General features: G+C 35.6%; 1 protein-coding gene across 9 annotated transcripts in view; it reads left to right on the top strand.

The window, feature by feature from the left end:
* LOC128874868 (R3H domain-containing protein 2-like) overlaps positions 1 to 14,132 on the top strand; it is a 116,418-nt gene extending 102,286 nt beyond the window's left edge. For 8 of the 9 annotated variants that reach the window (XM_054120016.1, XM_054120061.1, XM_054120024.1 and 5 more), the window contains 8 exons: positions 316 to 498; positions 600 to 753; positions 1,557 to 1,747; positions 2,582 to 2,755; positions 3,490 to 3,652; positions 4,263 to 4,449; positions 5,485 to 5,588; positions 7,876 to 14,132. In XM_054120016.1, coding sequence (XP_053975991.1) covers positions 316 to 498; positions 600 to 753; positions 1,557 to 1,747; positions 2,582 to 2,755; positions 3,490 to 3,652; positions 4,263 to 4,449; positions 5,485 to 5,588; positions 7,876 to 7,925 — 1,206 coding nt within the window. In that variant the 3' untranslated portion in view covers positions 7,926 to 14,132. Of the gene's footprint in view, positions 1 to 315; positions 499 to 599; positions 754 to 1,556; positions 1,748 to 2,581; positions 2,756 to 3,489; positions 3,653 to 4,262; positions 4,450 to 5,484; positions 5,589 to 5,751; positions 5,782 to 7,875 lie in introns of all 9 variants that reach the window. The other variant, XM_054120033.1, reaches the window with a different exon arrangement.
* Positions 14,133 to 18,967: the final 4,835 nt, after the last annotated feature.

Here is an 18,967-nt window from a genome sequence, read left to right as displayed (position 1 = left end):
TTCTTATCTCTTTAGAACAAAATTTTCTTACACATTTCGTTGTTATAACTAATTTTTCATACTCTTCTCGAATTATCGTATTAATTTCATTTTAGGAAGTTTCAATTTTGTTTCTGGATTTTTCCTATAATTCTTCAGTTCTTTGTCTTTCATTTGCACACAAGTTTTGTCTTATATTCGTTTTTTAAAGCTGATTACACCTGAGAAAGATTGTATAACTTCATGGTAGAAGCATTAGTAGCATTAGTAAATAATCAACTTTACCATGTTGCTCGATAAACCTAATACGTTAGGTGATAATGCTGTCTGATTTAGGAAATAACCGAACTGTCTGGGTATTTTATGGGCATGAGTATTTACGATCAACGAGTAAACGGTGAAAATCATTCTACGCCACCGCATTCTTATCCGCAACCGCAGCCGTCTACCAACCAAGCGGTGCAAAGTGTGCAGTCAATGCCGCAGAATTACTGGCAACCGCCACCCAACTCTATGCCGGTATGAAATGTTTTTATTATATTAAATCAGTTAACTTCGTTACTATTATTATTATTATTATTATTATTATTATTATTATTATTATTATTATTTAATTTTAGCCACAACAAACAATGTACTTTGTACCTCCGCCTGGTACAACACTTTCGGTCAGTCAGGGTCCAGGTGATAGGCAGCAGTTGCATCAGCAACAAAGATTCTCGACGAATTATTCTTTTAACGCGCAAACTATGACTCCTCCGAGCCAATCGAATTGTAAGTCAAATTTGTCTACACTTTCCAAAAGAATAACCCTCTTATAACGCGGTTAATTCGTCCACGCTATATGGAAACCGAGTTATAAGAAACTCGAAATTAGTATGAAATATAGTAATTCGAAACCACGTTATAGGAGGGTTTCGAGTTACGTCTCCAGTGATTTAAGAGTTCTAGGATGTTGGGTAGAGGATTTTTAAAATAAAACAGCTGTAATTCCCTTTGATTATACGTTTATTAGTTAAAGAATAAAAAAGTTATTAACACTAAACCTACCACGATCGGTCAAATAACCGTTTTCAAACTTTTGTGCACAGTTCTTACATCCAATATACAGTGGGTGTAAAAAGTATTGGCACATCAATCAATTTCCAAAAAGAACTATGTAAAATTGTAATTTATTAACTTATTTTTGATAAACAATTGTCCTTCGTGTTAGATCTTAACTGTTCTGCACTGCTCTAGACAAGAGACGTTCCGTTTTTTACTACTTTAATCTAACATGTTTTCATTTACAAAGGCTATTTTTAACATAAGAAAACATAGTTTTGTCACGCCGGAGGTGACTTGATAGTGCACAGAGTCAAAGTAACGCCTCAATTAGACATTGTTTTGTTTGTGATTTATTTTTTAGTAAACATTATGAATAAAATAAATAAACTTCATGCGTTTGTTAAATATACTCGATATTTGAAGATAATATGTACATTACTATGTCCTTCGTCTTAGATAGAGTTACAAAGCGATGAAATAGAAAGTGTCCAAATATTATAGTCGCTAACTTTATATTATTTCTATTTCAGCCAATTATGTGGGTAGCTACCCAGTTCCCTATAATTCCGTTCCCGCCGTGACACCGGCACCAAACGATTACACGTATCAACCACCGGTTCACATGGTCCCCACTTATTATCCGCCAGGGCAAGCGACGATTCAACCACCTCCTGTCATGTATAGAGTACCAACGCCACCGAACACTCCGACTTCCAGCCAGGTATCTAATCGTGTGCTTGTAATCGCTTACAAATAGAAACCTTAAACTGTAATCTGAGTAAATCTTTGTCTAAATTTGTTGAATACATCTACAGTGAGTATAGAATGTATTCGTACGCCGATAAATTTCCAAAAAAACTATGTGAAATTGTAATTTATTAACTTCTTTTTTTATAATCAATGATATTTTATATACTCTTGAAAATATCTAGAATGGATACAGTACAAAAAAAACAGTTCTTTTATATAAGTAAGAAATCAACAAAAAACAATAAATCGATAGAAATACAGAAGCAATAAGTATTCGTACAAGTGTTAGATTTTTAAAACTTCGTTTAAAAAAAAAAAACGATATTTACATTAATTTATAAATAATTAATACTTTGTGGGATTTCCTTTTGATTTTATAATTACTGCAACTTTTCTAGGCATTAAATTATCTATCATGAAGGTCGATGTTATTCGGGTTGAATCTTTATGCAAAATAAAATTTTCGCGAACGTGCCTACAAAACTAGAACCTAAATAGGAATTTATTTTATTCTGCAAATATTACAACATGAACTTTACTTTCAATCTTTTTCATGTTCTTGCATATTGTTTGCATTTTGTAGTTTCTCGCACATTCAGATTTCCTATAAATGCATAAAGATCCACAGTCAAATCATAAGTAAAATATTGACGCAATGTGACCACGTCAAATAAAATAGAAAAATAGAAAATAAAATAATAGGAAATAAACGAAAGCTGAACGGGTTAAGAGATTCATAGTTGCTCCCATCTCCTTGTTAAGAGTATGTAGATATTGCTAGAAACTGGGACCGTTCAATTCGCAGATGCCTGGGATGCCATTGATGTACGTCAATTCCGGAAGTTACCCACCGCCAACGATGGTGTCTAACGGAACATTTGGCCACCAAGTCGGACACAATGGCACATCTCCTGCGCCTCCTGGAACGTACATGACTCCCGCACTGGTTCCCAACCTCGTTTTCAGACAAAACGTTCCTGTAAGAATCAAGACAGCTATGTTAAAACCTTTTAATGCCGGAGGCTGATATATTGGGCCGGACCTTGTAGCACTTTACTATTCGCATTGCGAGAGAATACGTTTTTTCACAGAAAAATTAATGTCATTGTTTTATTCTCTATTTCGTCCTTAATACACTGCTTTTTGAATTATGTATGTTTGAATATTTGGGGTTTAGGTAAAAAGTAAATTCACTAATTTACACTTTTAACAAAAACAGAAGTAAACTTTATTAAAATGAAAAAAGAAAAATTATAATCTGCGCTGTTTTAGTTTCTTCACGCATCGTGCTTCCTTAAGCTTACATTTTCACATAGACAAAAAAAACAAAAGATGAAAAATAACGGTCACTCATGCTACCATGTTCGGATACAGATAGCGTCCAATGTAAATGTACTTATCTTAACAATGTAAATATTGCTTTTTGTTTGGTTTTTATGAGCCTTTTCCCAAACCCTAGTTATTATCTCATAGGCACCTCTTTCTCACCGGGCACTAAAAGGGTTAAATAAAAACTTGTACTATCAAGGTTACTGAAGGTCACTTCATTTCTCCGTTTAAAAAACATAGCGCCAACTCTAGGCACATGTTTTGTCTTTCAGACAGACTAGTCGATGTAATGCGATAATAAAAGACTTGTTCGGCGCGAGGAAGTGGCCTTGAGCGATCAAATCATTTTACCTATCAATAAAGTGTCTTTTACTTGTATCATAGGTCGTTACTGGCGTTCGAGCTTCAACACCAGGTAATTCTCAAAGGACTAGCAGGTCGCCGACTCCAGCGCACGAGTTCTTCGGAAGTGGAAACGGAGACAGAAACGCACAACCCCAACCGCGGTACCCACTGCCAATGTATCAGGGTGTCCATATCGTACAAGGTGCGTAGGATTTATCTTTGTTGGAATGCAACGATTGCCACTTTAAAGCCTTGGGGAAAACGTCTGTTTTTCCTTAAAGCAGAAAGAGAAGCGGGGTCCTAGCAGGGACAGAAAGCGACGAACCTCAGTCCGAAAGAATAAGTCAGCCAGTACGTGTCGTTTAGTTTCGAACATTCTTCCTTTGCATTTTACATTATAATCGTTGCAACTATTACTATATCGTACTGGTCCGCGGATACACTGCGTGTATTGTTTCTAAAGTGAATGAATCACTAAAGTAAACAGTGTGTTGTAATTAGACTGCGGATCTTTATGCGAAATAATATCTTCACGAACGTGCCTCCAAAAATTGAACTTAAATAGGAATTAATTTTATTCTCCAAACATTATAACATGAACTTTACTTTCAATATTTTTCATATTCTTACATATTGCTTGCATTTTGTAGTTTCTTGCACATTGAAATTTCCTATAAATGCATAAAGATCCGCAGTCTAGTTATAATAAAGTATTCTATTCCTTTATTCAACCTTTAGAAGAAAATAAATTTCTAAAAATCTTATTCCATTAACGAGAAGAACTTATCAGTGTCGAATGCTCTATCTCGCAGGGGATATGAGATTGATGCATCCCGGAGTACCAGCTAATCCGCGGTTGCAGTATGCGCCAGTATCATCACCACCTGTTGTTCAAGGTTGTCCACGACCGTACCGACCACCTTCATACTCGTCGAACACCTCAGGCGCCGGCACTCCCACCTCGTTCGATGGGAGAAATCAGAAAATTCGTAAACAGAGGTAATTTCATAAGCTTATTATCTTTTGTTTTGAACGTATCGCTTTAGCAATTAGATCGGGGACAAAAGTAGCAAATTCAAGTATTTTTCTAATTTCTAATCATTCTTCGTCTAATTCTAATCATTCCTCGTCATGGGTAACTTAATATACTCGCTATCGGGTCGTTACAAAAGTTCGTAGCCTTTTTTACCTGTAAACTTAATGCTAAAAACAGGATTTTTTTCAAATGTTCACTATTCTTATAAAAATTGATATTTTAAACAATGTATACGTACTTCCATGGTATACAGGGTGTTCCACGCAACTGGAACATACTTACCTCCTAAAAGGTTGGGAGTAGACAAAGATGTTATAAGTGAAAGTTAAATGGTATTTGATAATGCATAACATGCAACTAATTTTATGCACTTTTGTGTATCAGTGCATCCAAAAAATGCAACTGCGCTTTTGTTTTAAATGGAAACCTATACTTTTGACGACACAGATTGATGCAGTTTCTTGTGCTCTACATAAAATGTACTTATGCCCTAAACTTGTTCGTTAGGAAGTTACAAAAATAATATTTATTACTGAATATATATATTATAAATAACAATGTTGGTATCATTGTACGACAAATTTTTTTCAAACAACTCTTTAACCATATACATATAGATGTAAATATATGTATAATATTAGAAAAAAATGGAAGAGGGAAAAGTAGTATTGTTTTTTATACACAACAAACTGACAAATGAATTTTTTTTATACCATATGAAAGCGTGTGTCAAGAAGAATTCATCCATATACTACAGTCTACACAATGACGTATTGTGTATATATATTGTTGAATATAGCCATGATTTTCTCGCATCCCGGGTGGCTTGTGCCTTCAAAAGACGATACCAGCATTAGTTCCAACTTGATAAATAAATCTAAAAGCTTTCGTGCAACCGTATGTATCCTAGTTTTCACAGTCCCCTTTGGTTCACAGTTTTTAATAAAAATATAGAAACAGAAAATACAATAGTAACGTAAGTTTCCTGTTTTTATTAGGTCCAAAGTGGCACCATTGCCACTGAGTGGCGCGCGGCCCAATCTTTATCAGGCTCCTTCCATGCCGTCGTTCTCGTCCAACGTGCCCAAAGATCTCAGAGAAGGTAAGAATCGATATCGACAAGTATCAGACCCTAGTTAGATGTTCGGCTCGTTCGGTACGTCTCTGCTTGAAAGCTCTGTTTACTTCCAACTTTTTGTTCCGCTTACGAAGAACAAAAATTATGACACAACCTTTTGACACGTTCTTGTGTATCTCCTTAAAAGCAAAACCTGTGGAAGACAATATGATATAAGGTACAGAATTTCATCAGTATAAAATACTACAATGAACACGGTATCCACATCGTTAACATAGGCGCTTCTTTCACACTCGTTCATTTTGTTTTAACGACGTTTTAAACGGCGACACTTGTGGTTCTCCAAGCATAAAAATTAAAACACTCTCGGCTCGTAGTTTTGGTCCTCCTTGGCGGTAAGAAGAGGAAATACACTACAAGTTTGTGACAACTAACTGCTACTAATTACAATCCAAAGTTCAAACAATAGAAACTGCAATCTATCTTCATATTTCATCTATCAATTGACATGCACTTATATATGTTCGTTTTTTTTCCATTTTCTATATTTATTTACATATAATTTTTACAAAAGCGTTTGTTATCATCGAAGAAAACCACAATTATACGTCGAAAACGTCTGAATAAATTTTACGCTTCGAGAACTATAAACAACAAAGCAACGCTTAGAATTATTATTTATAAATATTTATCGTTCACGTGGAATTGTGCCTGAAAAAATTACTTCATATTCGAGTGTGCTCCGGTTGCTGTTTAAAGCAATTCGTTTTGGTATCGAAAATATAATTATCGAGAATAGGAAGCATAAGTTTTCAGAGCATGTTCGATTACAGTGCACCGTTCGCTTACACGTTCACGCGCACAGGTGATATTATTACGCAGACATGTCTCAAATTAGTTGCAATGAATGTCTTTGTCGCACAATAATAGATTTTTCTTTCTCCTTTTCGATGAAAGTTTTCTAGTTTTGTGCTTCATGTCGCACGATAAACAGTATCGCGAGATAAAAAAAAAGGTACTGTCTCGCGTGGTCGATCGACAAGTCGCACAGTGCGGACAAACAGCAAAATTGTGGACAAAAATCAAAATTTCATTACTAATGTAAATATATCGCTATTTATTCACAACAAAAATTAAAATTAACCATAAACATTAATAAATTCACAACGAAATTAAGAAATTTAACAATAAATTAACAAACCCCGATTTTGATGAAACTTTGTATACTTGTTTGTGGGACCTTCCTGTGAATTACACCATCTTCGTACGTGCGACTTTTGTGTTTTGAGGGAGAAATTAACCCTTTTGTCCGAGCCGCTCCTTTTACGTTTGCTCGGAAACGATTAGAGATATCAAAAAAATGTTAATGTAAACATTACACTGTTTTTAGAGACCTATAAACCAATACCAACAAATTAAAAAAAAACAAATTTTTTGTTTAAATTACCCCCTCTTCCTCGAAATTTTTGAAAATTTTGATTTTTTTCTGGATCAGTAAAAGCGTTTTTTATTCTGAATCCACCGGCATGTATGAGTTTATAATGATCTTACAGGGAAATGATGTAATATTGTAAAATTGTCGCCTTAGTAGTCCATATTTCGAATTCTTTAGGAATTTTTTTCTCACAAATAATAGAAGTTGCACCCATATATTATTTAACAAAATATGCTTCGTTTCGACCGAGAATGTGAGAAATAATTTTTATAGAAATCCATAAATCAATTAGATCAGTTTTTCTAACTTTCAATTGTGACCCTACACCAACAGTACGGTCCCTTATTAAAAATTATGTAAAACCAAACGTTGCAAGTATTTGCAAAATAAACTTATAAGTTTCTTAAAATATAACAAATAATGTATCTAAATATGTTGAGAACTCAGGATATTTTTTGCCGTTTTGTCTCTATGTTTATTTAAAGATAAAGATTATATTATAGATACAAATGATTGATTCGTGATTATTTATAACAATTTTCACGCTGACACACATTTTCTACGATAGAAATCTGCCTCACATTGCGATATACATATACTAATATTGAATTTTGTCCACTTATTCCGCACTGTGGGTCGACGCGTTTTTCTGTTTATTTCAGCGACGATTACCACTATTATACACGGTTTGCAAATTTTTCGTGGCTCCGCTCTGCAACGAAGTACGCTTTAAATCTGCCGGTTATCGGCGTGTCTGGATAACAACCGTTTACCACAAATCGGATCTGCACAAACAGCAACTCACTCGCATTGTGTCGCGTAGCACGAAACGAAAACAGGAATCTCTGCTCTGAGAACTAATTTTTCATCTTCCAGGGACCGTGAAGGTGACAATCACCCGTCGAAATCAACTGGTACAATATTAAGTAGCTGGGCCATTCGGAAGAGGACAGCGCTAAACACGATAAAAACGAAAAGACAATTAACCGTTGCAGCTAATTAAAAAAATTAAAAAGAAACAAAACGGAACCGAACGTTAAATTCGCGGTTCGCCGATATACACACGATTCTTACTAATTAATATTAACCGTACCTTTAATTATCTAAGAGGGTAAAAAGCACACACCGCCAGAGTATAAATAATCGGTCGAGTCACGAATCGAAGAAAAACGAACAACACGAACGGAGCAACATAAGATAACAAAAAGATTTAAAACGAAAAATACAGGTAAAAAAAAAATGTTACATCCCTTTTGATAAAAAAAAACGCGGAGTTCGAGAATGATTAAGCCCAAATAAATGTCACGTGTGATCGATTAATTACAACTTGAGCCGCCGCATATCGCTGCGATTCATCGGAAAGAGAAATACTAGAACAGAGGAATATGCATATATGCGTGCGCGCGTGTGTGTGTAGAAAAAAAAATAAAAAGGATAACGAATGCGTTATTTTTTTTTATTTTTTTTTTATTTTTGTTGGCGTTGGGCATGATAGACACACGATGCTACACCGAACAGAGAGTTACTGAACAGAATTTTACCTATTACAATTATTATATATATTATATATATACAGTATATTATATCTGGAGATATTTTAATCGCGGTTTTACAGATAACTATATGAATGTGAGATTTAATTGTAAGAAAAAAGGTAATTTTAAAATGAACACATAAACACACAAACACATACAGTTACACAGGGATTATTCGAGACGGTTCTCGTAACAGTCTACGAGGAAATCTATATATAATTAAAATAATAATAATAACTAATGTACGAGTATTATAATGTACATGTTACTGAGTACGTTTACAACTTGTTGAACCAATCAAATCTATTGGATTGGATCTGCATTCATTCAGGATTGATCATTGCTCACTGATTCTTCTGCGAACTGCCACCAAAGAGTTGTTTTAATCTTAATGAGAAAAATAAGAATACAAATAAAAAATGAAAAAAAAAAAAATTGCTGCCAGTTATGATTAGCGGCATCAAATTGTTTGCTACCTCAATTTTGATATCGAAAACGTTTACAAAGGTTACGAACTCGTTACCACGTGACAGCTTCTGATTCTTTTCGTCTAACAATCAGAGCACATACTCTTTCAGATATTTTTAATCAAACGTTTAGCTGCGTTCGTAACGCTATTCACTGGATCGGATAATTTCACGAGCCGTTGCGTTCTTTTATATTTGATATGCGTGTAAAAGTACAGTGAGTGGAAAAAGTATTCGTACACCGATCAATTTCAAAAAAAGTTTGTAGAATTGTAATTTATTAACTTATTTTTTATAAGTAATGACATTCTACATATTCTCGGAAATCTCTAGAATAGATAGATTACAAAAAAAATAGCTATTTATGTAAGTTGCGAAATTAACGAGAAAGAAAACGATTAATCGATAGAAATATTGAAGCAATAAGTATTTGTACAATTGTTTAATTCTTAAAACTTGATTTAAAAGAAAAGAAGATTTACATTAATTTATAAATAATTAATACTTCGTGGGATTTCCTTTTGATTTTATAATTATTGTAACTTTTTTAAGCATTAAATTAAGCATGCCTCTATTAGAACTTTTTTTTAAAGTACTTTATTGGAAATTTCATGTTTCCTAATTCGTACGAAGCAATAAACTAACGTGTTTACTTTACAAACCCTACTGTAAATGGTTCGTCATATGAATCGTACAAATACTTATTACTTCTATACTTTTACCCACTTTTCGCATTTTTTTGTTAACTTCACAAATTATATTAACTAGTAAATGTTGTTTGGACTATATCTATCTTATAGACCTCCGAGAATATGTAAAATATCATTGATCATAAAAAAGGAAATTAGGAAACTACAATTTCACATAAAAGTTTTTTGGGAAATTGATCGGTGTACGCATACATTTTACACCCACTGTATGTCTTGGTGTTAACCCTTTGCACTCGGAGGTCCCCTATGAGGGGATATCGTAAGTCTAGCAAATTTTGCTAGTGGTTATGTAGAATAAATTTATACTAGGGCAAATTTGTTCAAAATGCATGTTTCCTTGAAGTTTTCTCATTCAAATACCACGAGAAAACAAACTTAATTTTGATAAATTAAATTTGTTCGTATTGTAAGAGGAACATTTTCCAATAGTTAAGTACAATAATCAAATACACGCGTACTCGACAAATTTTCAAATTTATTTACACGATAAATATTATTAATCCACAGAGTGGTGGTAATGTTTCGTTTCCTTATTTCATTATTTTGTTTAATTCAAAAAGTAGGCAATGTCCAAAGTGAATTCTTTTTACGTTATTTTGATCTGAAAAACATTGATTGTCCTGCTGAAATTCTCTTCAACGATTAATGGAAGACTGAATCTAAAGAATCGATGGATTGCACGTATCCTTGCATTGCAAAGTCTCGCGAAACGACCCGATACATTAGCTTTCGACGGCTAAACGTTTCATGGAACACGGATACAAATTCGTGTTTCCCCTTTTCTGTTGTCGGTATCGTGTTGCATCGACCTCTGATCTTCGACGATCGCTTTGGTACAAGTTAATGTCGCTCGAGTGAATCTGTAAACGTATTCAGTACAGTTCTATGTATCTAGTTCGACACAGTAGTTAAGTAGCGCGAAACCATCACAGCTTAGCTATCACGACAGAAACCTGCCTGGCCATGTGTCTTTTTCGATATCGTTTCTTTTCGTTACGTCTTTGTTTCGTCCGTACAGAGGAGAAGTCGACGTTGACGATTTAACCGAGACGAAAGGCAACGTTGCGCGACGAGTTTATTTCGAAAATAGTATGTAACATAACGTGACAACAGATCTCACACACGATGTAACTATGATTCGTCTTCCAAAGCTTATCACGGCACGCTTCTTGTATCCTACAGATGTCCGAGCTACGCGAACAGAGACACTCCTCGAGAGCCCGATTCTATCGAAAGAAGCAGTACGTGTGTATATCAGTTCGTCGGCAGTGATGGTAACGCGTGATCGTCGTAATTAAAAATAATGTCTCCGTCTGTGAAAAAAAAAAATAAAATATTATAACAAATTTGCGAATCAACGTAGACCTTTGACGCGTCGCGGAAGAGTCGTCGCGGTCGTTCGTTAACCCGATCTCGAATCCAGCGTTAAAAGATTCGAATTTTGGTTCGCCGTATCCGAGCGACGGCTCTGCGGACCGGAAAGCGCGCGTTGCTTCGCATGAAAAACCAAGTGGAATCCATCCAGAAGCTTCGCTTACGGTGAATTGTACTTCAGGACGTAGGTGAAGGTGTGCCTATCTTTTTATGAGAGTTCGATTTGAACAAAGATCGCGTGTCGCGAGCTTTTATTCTACTCTATGAAACAAGCGACGAAAGAGAGGCACTACTTTCTTCTTAAGAAAGCGTGATAAATTTTAATTAAAAAGAAAAAAAAGAAACACATATATACATATACACAAACACACACACATACATAAACACAAGTCGTAGGTTTAAGCGCGAAGAAAACGAGAGCGACCTGAGCAGTTACGTTAGGCAAATTTAACGCTATCCGACGTTTCGATTATAAAGAGATGGGCGCACAACCGTAGTGTTTAACTGTACCTAAAGTCGTCGTAGTGATTAATCATGATAATTGTACCTATAACGAAAACAAAGAAAACAGTTCATGAATCTCTCTAAGACATAATTAACAAGAAAGAAACGAGAACAGAGAAACGAATCATGATTATCGGCTATCGTGGGGAACCGCCTGTAAGCATCGTCCTATGTAACGTACTATCGTCCTATCGTACTATCGTACACAGAATGTCCCGATAATAGGTTTTAGTTCTCGCGAAATGTTCCAAGCGACAAGCGAACCGCAAATGTAGAAAGATACCAATTCTACGAAGCCATTTTTATCGAGACACTCGATTTGAAAATGTGCGAAGGCAGCTACGCGATATCTACGAAGTGGAAAATAGTCAAATGCGTACTCCAAATGTTTATTTTCTTCAAATCGAAGACTCGCACGAAAATCCTTCATTCTGCGTTTTCGATGTAATTTTGCACGAGAAATCACCTGCCTCAAGGTTCCACTCGAGGATGAGCAAAATTGTCTAAATATGCATCGGAGACAGTTTTTTTAGTTCGTAAAATATCATAGATCAGATGAAGAATGAATCATGGCTTAAATATTGCAACATATTTCGAAAAACGAGTTATATCGTCAAAATCACGATTCTTGATTTGAACAGGTGCAACTAGCGTGTAGCCATTTATTTAATTATATAATGCGAAACGTTTCATTCTGCGAATTACAGTGGGTGGAGAAAGTATCCGTACACATCAATTTCAAAAAAAAGTTTGTAGAATTGTAATTTATTAACTTATTTTTTATAAGCAATGACATGCTACATATTCTCGGAAATCTCTAAAATAGATAGATTACAAAAAAAAATAGCTATTTATGTAAGTTGCGAAATTAACGAGAAAGAAAATAATTAATCGATAGAAATATTGAAGCAATAAGTATTTGTACAATTATTTAATTCTTAAAACTTGATTTAAAAGAGAAACGATTTACATTAATTTATAAATAATTAATACTTCTTTCGTGGGATTTCCTTTTGATTTTATAATTATTGTAACTCTTCTAAGCATTAAATTAACTAAATTATTAGTTGTATATTATTATAGAAGTGGAATCTTCTTCAATTCCTCTATTAGAGCCATATTTAAATGTACTTTACTGGAAATTTCATGTTTTCTAATTCGTACGGAGCAATAAACTAATGTGTTTACGTTACAAACTCTACTGTAAATGGTTCGTCATAAGTAGACTGCGGATCTTTATGCATTTATAGAAAATTTGAACGTGCAAGAACCTACAAAATGCAAGGAATATGCAAGAATATTAAAAAGATTGAAAGTACAAAGTTCATGTTATAACATTTGCAGAATAAAATAAATTCCTATTTAGGTTCAATTTTTGTAGGCACGTTCGCGAAAATTTTATTTTGCATAAAGATCCGCAGTCTAGTCATAAGTATCGTACAAATACTTATTGCTTCTATACCTTTACCCACTTTTCGCATTTTTTTGTTAACTTGACAAATTATATTGATTAGTAAATGTTGTTTGGACTATATTCATCTTGGAGACTTCCGAGAATATGTAAAATATCATTGATTATATAAAAAGAAGTTAAGAAACTACAATTTCACACAAAAGTTTTTTTGGGGGAGTTGATCGGTGTACGTATCATACATTTTACACCCACTGTAGATGATACTTTTTATTCGACAAGTAACGGATAAACAGTTTATTCTTGATCATTCGTTACTCGAAATGTATATCCAAGTAAGAATTTTGCCCATCTTTGGTTCTACTTTGAGTTGGTATCTCGCAGAAGCCCGTATAATTTTAAGCGTTATTCGTTAGAGTGATTTTCAGTATTGTTTATTAACTCTCGTCACAAAGACGAACAGAGAATAACGGAGGAGCTAGGGGAAACCATGCGTACAAATGTAATATAATTTGCGAAATAGCGATGCTTGCAGACGGTTCGTTGCTCTTACGTCTTGTTACTGAAACAGCTGAACCAAAGTCATAATCGCCAATTGCACGGTTACGTTTATTTATTTATTCATTTCGCTCCGCGTGTACACTTTTATCGGATTCTCGATGCATCTGCCGCTTGACCGTCTCAAAGCCATTTATTATCTGATCATCGTAATCGCGACAAATTTATCTTTAGTCAAATTTATCTTTAGTTCAAAATAAGAAACGTACGATACTCTTCGATAAAAGAACAAGAAAAATATATTCTTTTATCGTAGGATATTACGGTTTTTTTGTTCTGAAAACATAAGCACATGGTGGAGAACGTAGCTTGTTAGAACGACACTAAATGCAGATATGAAATCTACGAGATTTATCGCTAAGCTCCAGGTTTCAAGATGGACTCTACTTTGAAGCAAATAACTTTATTGGCGCTGTTTCATCGATACCATTCTTAATCACCCTTATGCATGCGTCAATATTTGTATATACCAACGCTAATATACTTTAACGTTATCTGTTTATCGACGTTTCTGATACAACTATTATAAATAATCCTTTTCTTCCGGGTAATAAAATGTAAGCTTGGAACTTGGCATGTGTAGTTATGCGAGCAATCCTTTTGTGTGTGATTTGTTATGATAGTCAAGGTAAGGAACGTAATTTGACTTTTGGGGTTCTTCCTTGTTACATTACTCAGGTTTATAGGACCCTTTTTAGAGAAATAAATTTTGTTTTCCATGAAAAGGACTCTACAAACGTGTGCAAAATTGTTGTATACTATTTATGGCCAATGAACAACGAGAATGTTCAAAAGTTAAATCTCTCATTTGATCTCGAATATTATCACAAACCATAAACGAGAGGATTGCTCTAGCAAACAAACAGATTTAAACATTTGTCTAATTGCAAGCAATGCAATCGCTTCTAATATAACTTATTCCAAGTTTAAGATATCTTACTCGAACAATTTTTTACCGACATATTTCTATTATAAACATGCTTCATAAATTAAGAGGAACCTGCAGAAATTATAATTGATATACTCCATGAATTTTCATTACAAAGTATTTCAGTTACGTCGTAATTCAGAAGTTTCGAATGTAACCCAATCAGAATTTGAAATTAAGAGGATTTTTAATTGTAATTTAGGGACCTTTATTTCAATTACATTGTCCTTCGGTTAGATTTCGTGATTAGTAATTGAACTAACTGAATAATTTGAATTGTGTAATTTAATTGCAACGTAATTAAAATACAATGTAATCAGATTCCAGTGTAATTCAGTGAACGCAATTGTGCCTGTAAATTATATTAGACGCGGTGGTAAACAGGTAACGTCGGTGGAAATCTGTGTAGGTCTATGGAAATGTTGACGACACGTACGGTCATCAAATGTTGTAAACGGTGTCAATGAAAACATTGTCAACGATTTAACCCTTTGGCCTACAACCACGAGTGAGACTCGGGGTAAGGAATTTGGTTCATAAACAATAAGCACGTGTCCGACTCGTGGTAATTCGTTCGGACTTTCTACCTTTCTGTTTAGTATGGCCCGAGGAATCGGGATGTAGTGTGTAGGTTAAGGGGTTAAAGTACACCTGGTTGCAGATGTTTAATTAAGCGGCAATCGCATCGAGCTTAGTCATCCGCATCAAGTTTAGTCGTCACAAGTAGGGGTGTGCGGGATTCTCGAAAATATCCGGGATTCCCGAGAATATCCGGGATTTCCGAAAATATCCCGGATTTCCGTAAAATGTCCGTGATTCCCTCAAATATCCGGGATTCCCGAAAATATTGGGGATTCTCGAGTTTATGCGGGATCCCGAGTTGATTCGAGATTCCCGAGAATGCACGAGATCCCGCAAAAATCCGGGATTCCCGACAATGTACGGAATCTCGAAAATGTTCGAGATTCCCGACAATGTACGAGATATAGAATAATATCTGGGATTTCCGAAAGTGTTGTTATTCTTGAAAATGTCAGCAATCCGAATGTACGGGATTTCGAAATTCCCGGGAATCCCGAACATTTACGGGATCTCGAAATTCTCGGGAATACCGAATGGTTTCGGGATCCCGGAAACTCACGGGAATCCCGGATGTATTCGGGATTCTGAAATTCTCGGGATTCCATCCCGATCCCAGGAGGAATTCCCGTCCCGACCGGGATCCCGCACACCCCTAGCCACAAGTGATTTCGTAACTTGGCCTGAGCTATTCTAAACAAAGCGAGAGTAGAAAGAGGGAGAGAGGGTAGACGGAGAACGTCGAAGAAGTCGTCCACTTGCCGGATGATCCGCTCGAAGTACTATTAAACTAACTATCGAGGTGAACGGGTGATAAAGTGATTGTAAGTTTCGCAAGACCTCACGTTCGTTTCCTACTATTTTTGTATGCAACATAAAAGGAGATTGATGGTAGCGAGAGATAGAGAGAACATGCAGAATGAAGTGAATTTAGAAGAAAGCGAGGGGAGAAACTGTTATAGGAGAATGAGTAGTACGGGTGAAACTTTGATGCTTTTCGTTGGAAGTTCGCATCTTCCTGATCACCTTTCGTTGACTGTGCGCCGTCACGTCGAAGGCTCGTTAGCTTATAAGCGTAATCTTGAATTCATTTGACCCGCGGTTGTTTATTTCCCGGTGCCTGGTTTAACCGATCACCGCTAGGGAGTCGGCGCGACGCCGAAATGTTCGTCCACGCATGAAAATTTGAAATGTTATCCGTGCGACTTATCGTAGACGCGGGTACTCTGCGAGAAGTGGCTAAGGAATACGCGCCATTTTTATTTTATAATTTCTTTTGACTCTTCGTTACCCCACGAGTACAAAATAGGATCAACAAAACTTCCGACCTGCTTAACTTGGTTGCTTCGGGAAAACTGATGATGGTCTCATGGTAGATTCGTACTTTTTCCCTCCAAATCCAGAACCTTCTTCTCCTTCTCATATGGAGATGCTGCAAATTTCAAAAACACGTGGACCCATATCGATCATCGTGGTATAACCAAGAGTTAAGCGGTTTTTCGTGAATTTGTTTAGGATGGAGAAAAATAATTAATTCTATCGAACCTTTTATCCTATTTTCATACATATTTGAGTAGTCTATGCAAATTTTTTCAACAGAAAATATTCAAATTGAGTCGACTGTGACGCACATTTGTAAAGCACCTCACAATTAAAACCTCCTATCGGCGGGAAAGATGCAGGTCGTAATTTTGGTTGGACACAAAAAAAACAAAAGAAATTTTCATTTCCATACATTCTTTTTCTATGTGAACTAAAAAAATTCATACAAAAAAAATGTTAAACAACTTTTTTATCAAGTTAAAATGATCTTTTCCACCCAAAGAACTGGTTCTTTTTTTCAAACTTACAGTAATTTCACATTTCACCATTTTTGCGGGTTTTTCTTAGTTCACATAGAAAAAGAATGTATGGAAATGAAAATTTCTTTTGGTTTTTATGTGTCAAACGAAAATTACGACCTGCATCTTTTCCGCCATTAGGAGATTTTAATTGTGAGGTGCTTTACAAATGTGCGTCACAGTCTACTCAATTTGAATATTTCTTGTTGAAAAAATTTGCACAGACTACTCAAATATGTATGAAAATAGGATAAAAGGTTCGATAGAATTAATTATTTTTTTCCATCCTAAACAAATTCACGAAAACCTGCTTTTTTAGATCTCCTAATTCAGGATACCCCCTTAAATTTTACTTTGAGAAGCTTGGTCGAATTCCTCCTGACATTTCTCGCATAGCGACTATCAAAATGTGCGTTAGACCAGAGATCGGTGACTTTACGTCTATGTTATCTTGCATTCTGTTCCATTCTTTTGTTAAAACACTGTGCGGGACGCAGGAAACGGGTCGCAGTTCGTTCGTCGCCGATCTCTTTAGACGTTAGCTGGCGTAAACAATAGAGGTCTCGTTGTCGAATAGCGATGCATCTTGCCTACGGTGAATATGCTTCGAGCTAACGTCTCTTCCTCCACTTTCCTCGATCGAACGGGGAGACAAGTTTCGAGTTGGTTACACCGCACGCTTGCATTCTTTTTAGGTCAGGCTTGATATTATTTTTTTTTTACTGTTTTTTTTTTTCGTTGAACATATCATACGGTACAAGGACAAACGATGGCTGTGCCTTTATGCTTAACGCTATAGTTTAGAGCTTTTCCTTTTTTACTGAGATTCGTATGCAGGATGTGTTGAGCTTGCGACTTGTCCTCTGTCGATTATCAAGATGGAAACGAGAGTGGATCAAATGAACGTAATTTATATTTATTGAGTGAAGCGAAGAGGAGGTGTAGAAAACATATTCACTGTTCTTATTTTTTTTTTCTTTTTTTTATGGCCCAAGCGCTAGTATGATGTTAACTCTTTGAGGCCCAGAAAGATGAAGTATTCGACGAGCCTCTTGCCGATAGATGAACAAGGAATTGTACAATTTACGTGTATCGGGAAGAAAAGATTTTTCTTATTAATATAGAGAGTGGTCCAACGCGAACAGAACTTTATTTCCTGAAAAAAAAAAACAATTAATTTTGCACAGGGCAGTTGAACGTACCATACGAGATAAGACGTCGGTATAATCTTTCTTAAAAAATTATTTTTACACTTTGCTCGTTCCTATGGAAACTATTCTACTTTTTCTCATCTCCGACTGTAAAGAAGTTTAAAGATTCTGTTTGTAGTGGATCATCCTGTATTATTCAATGGTACAAAAGTAGTTACGGGAGAGATAAAAGTAAGAGACATTTTGTTCCTCAAAGAGTTACACGATGGAAAAGATGATAGCAAAACGAGTGAGCGAGTGGGATTGTGCGCGGGATAAGAAAACTAAAAGTAGCGAAGAAAACTACGACGAATCCAAGAAGATTCGTTTGCAAATGTGTCGCGAAGGTGACCGAGAAGCTGAAAGCGATTAGGAATCGTACGATGGAAACAAAGAGCTATACTACCAACCCAAAGATGCACAACATCATAGAGAGCCGGACAATTTGATAGAACTCATGTCAGTCTAATTATATTTCTTGTTATATTATATACATATATATATCATATTTTCCAAAAACGAATTATATATAATTCAATAAAAAAAAAAAGACACTCTCGTTTGATACTTTGTGAGACCTTTGAATTATTCCCATCGTCCAAAGAACGTTCTCGTTATTTATTGATACATCGTATCCTGTGTCGTCTTCGGGGACATTCAGTCCATGTAAATAAGGAATGAATTGGGTAGCACGCGGAGACTGTTCTTCTTCGTCGGCGAAGCATCCAGAGATCACAACGATTATCAGTAACGCCGTCGAGATCGCTATCGGATATCGTAGACTGCGTATTGGACCAGCGTGTTGCTTCTTGACGCAGTGAGCTCTAAGATCGACATCGTTTCTTCCTACTGGCGAACACAACTTTCCACT

The sequence above is a fragment of the Hylaeus volcanicus genome, chromosome 1 (assembly GCF_026283585.1).
Source record: "Hylaeus volcanicus isolate JK05 chromosome 1, UHH_iyHylVolc1.0_haploid, whole genome shotgun sequence".
In the NCBI taxonomy this organism is placed as follows: domain Eukaryota; kingdom Metazoa; phylum Arthropoda; class Insecta; order Hymenoptera; family Colletidae; genus Hylaeus; species Hylaeus volcanicus.
This window is presented reverse-complemented; position numbering and strand designations above follow the sequence as displayed.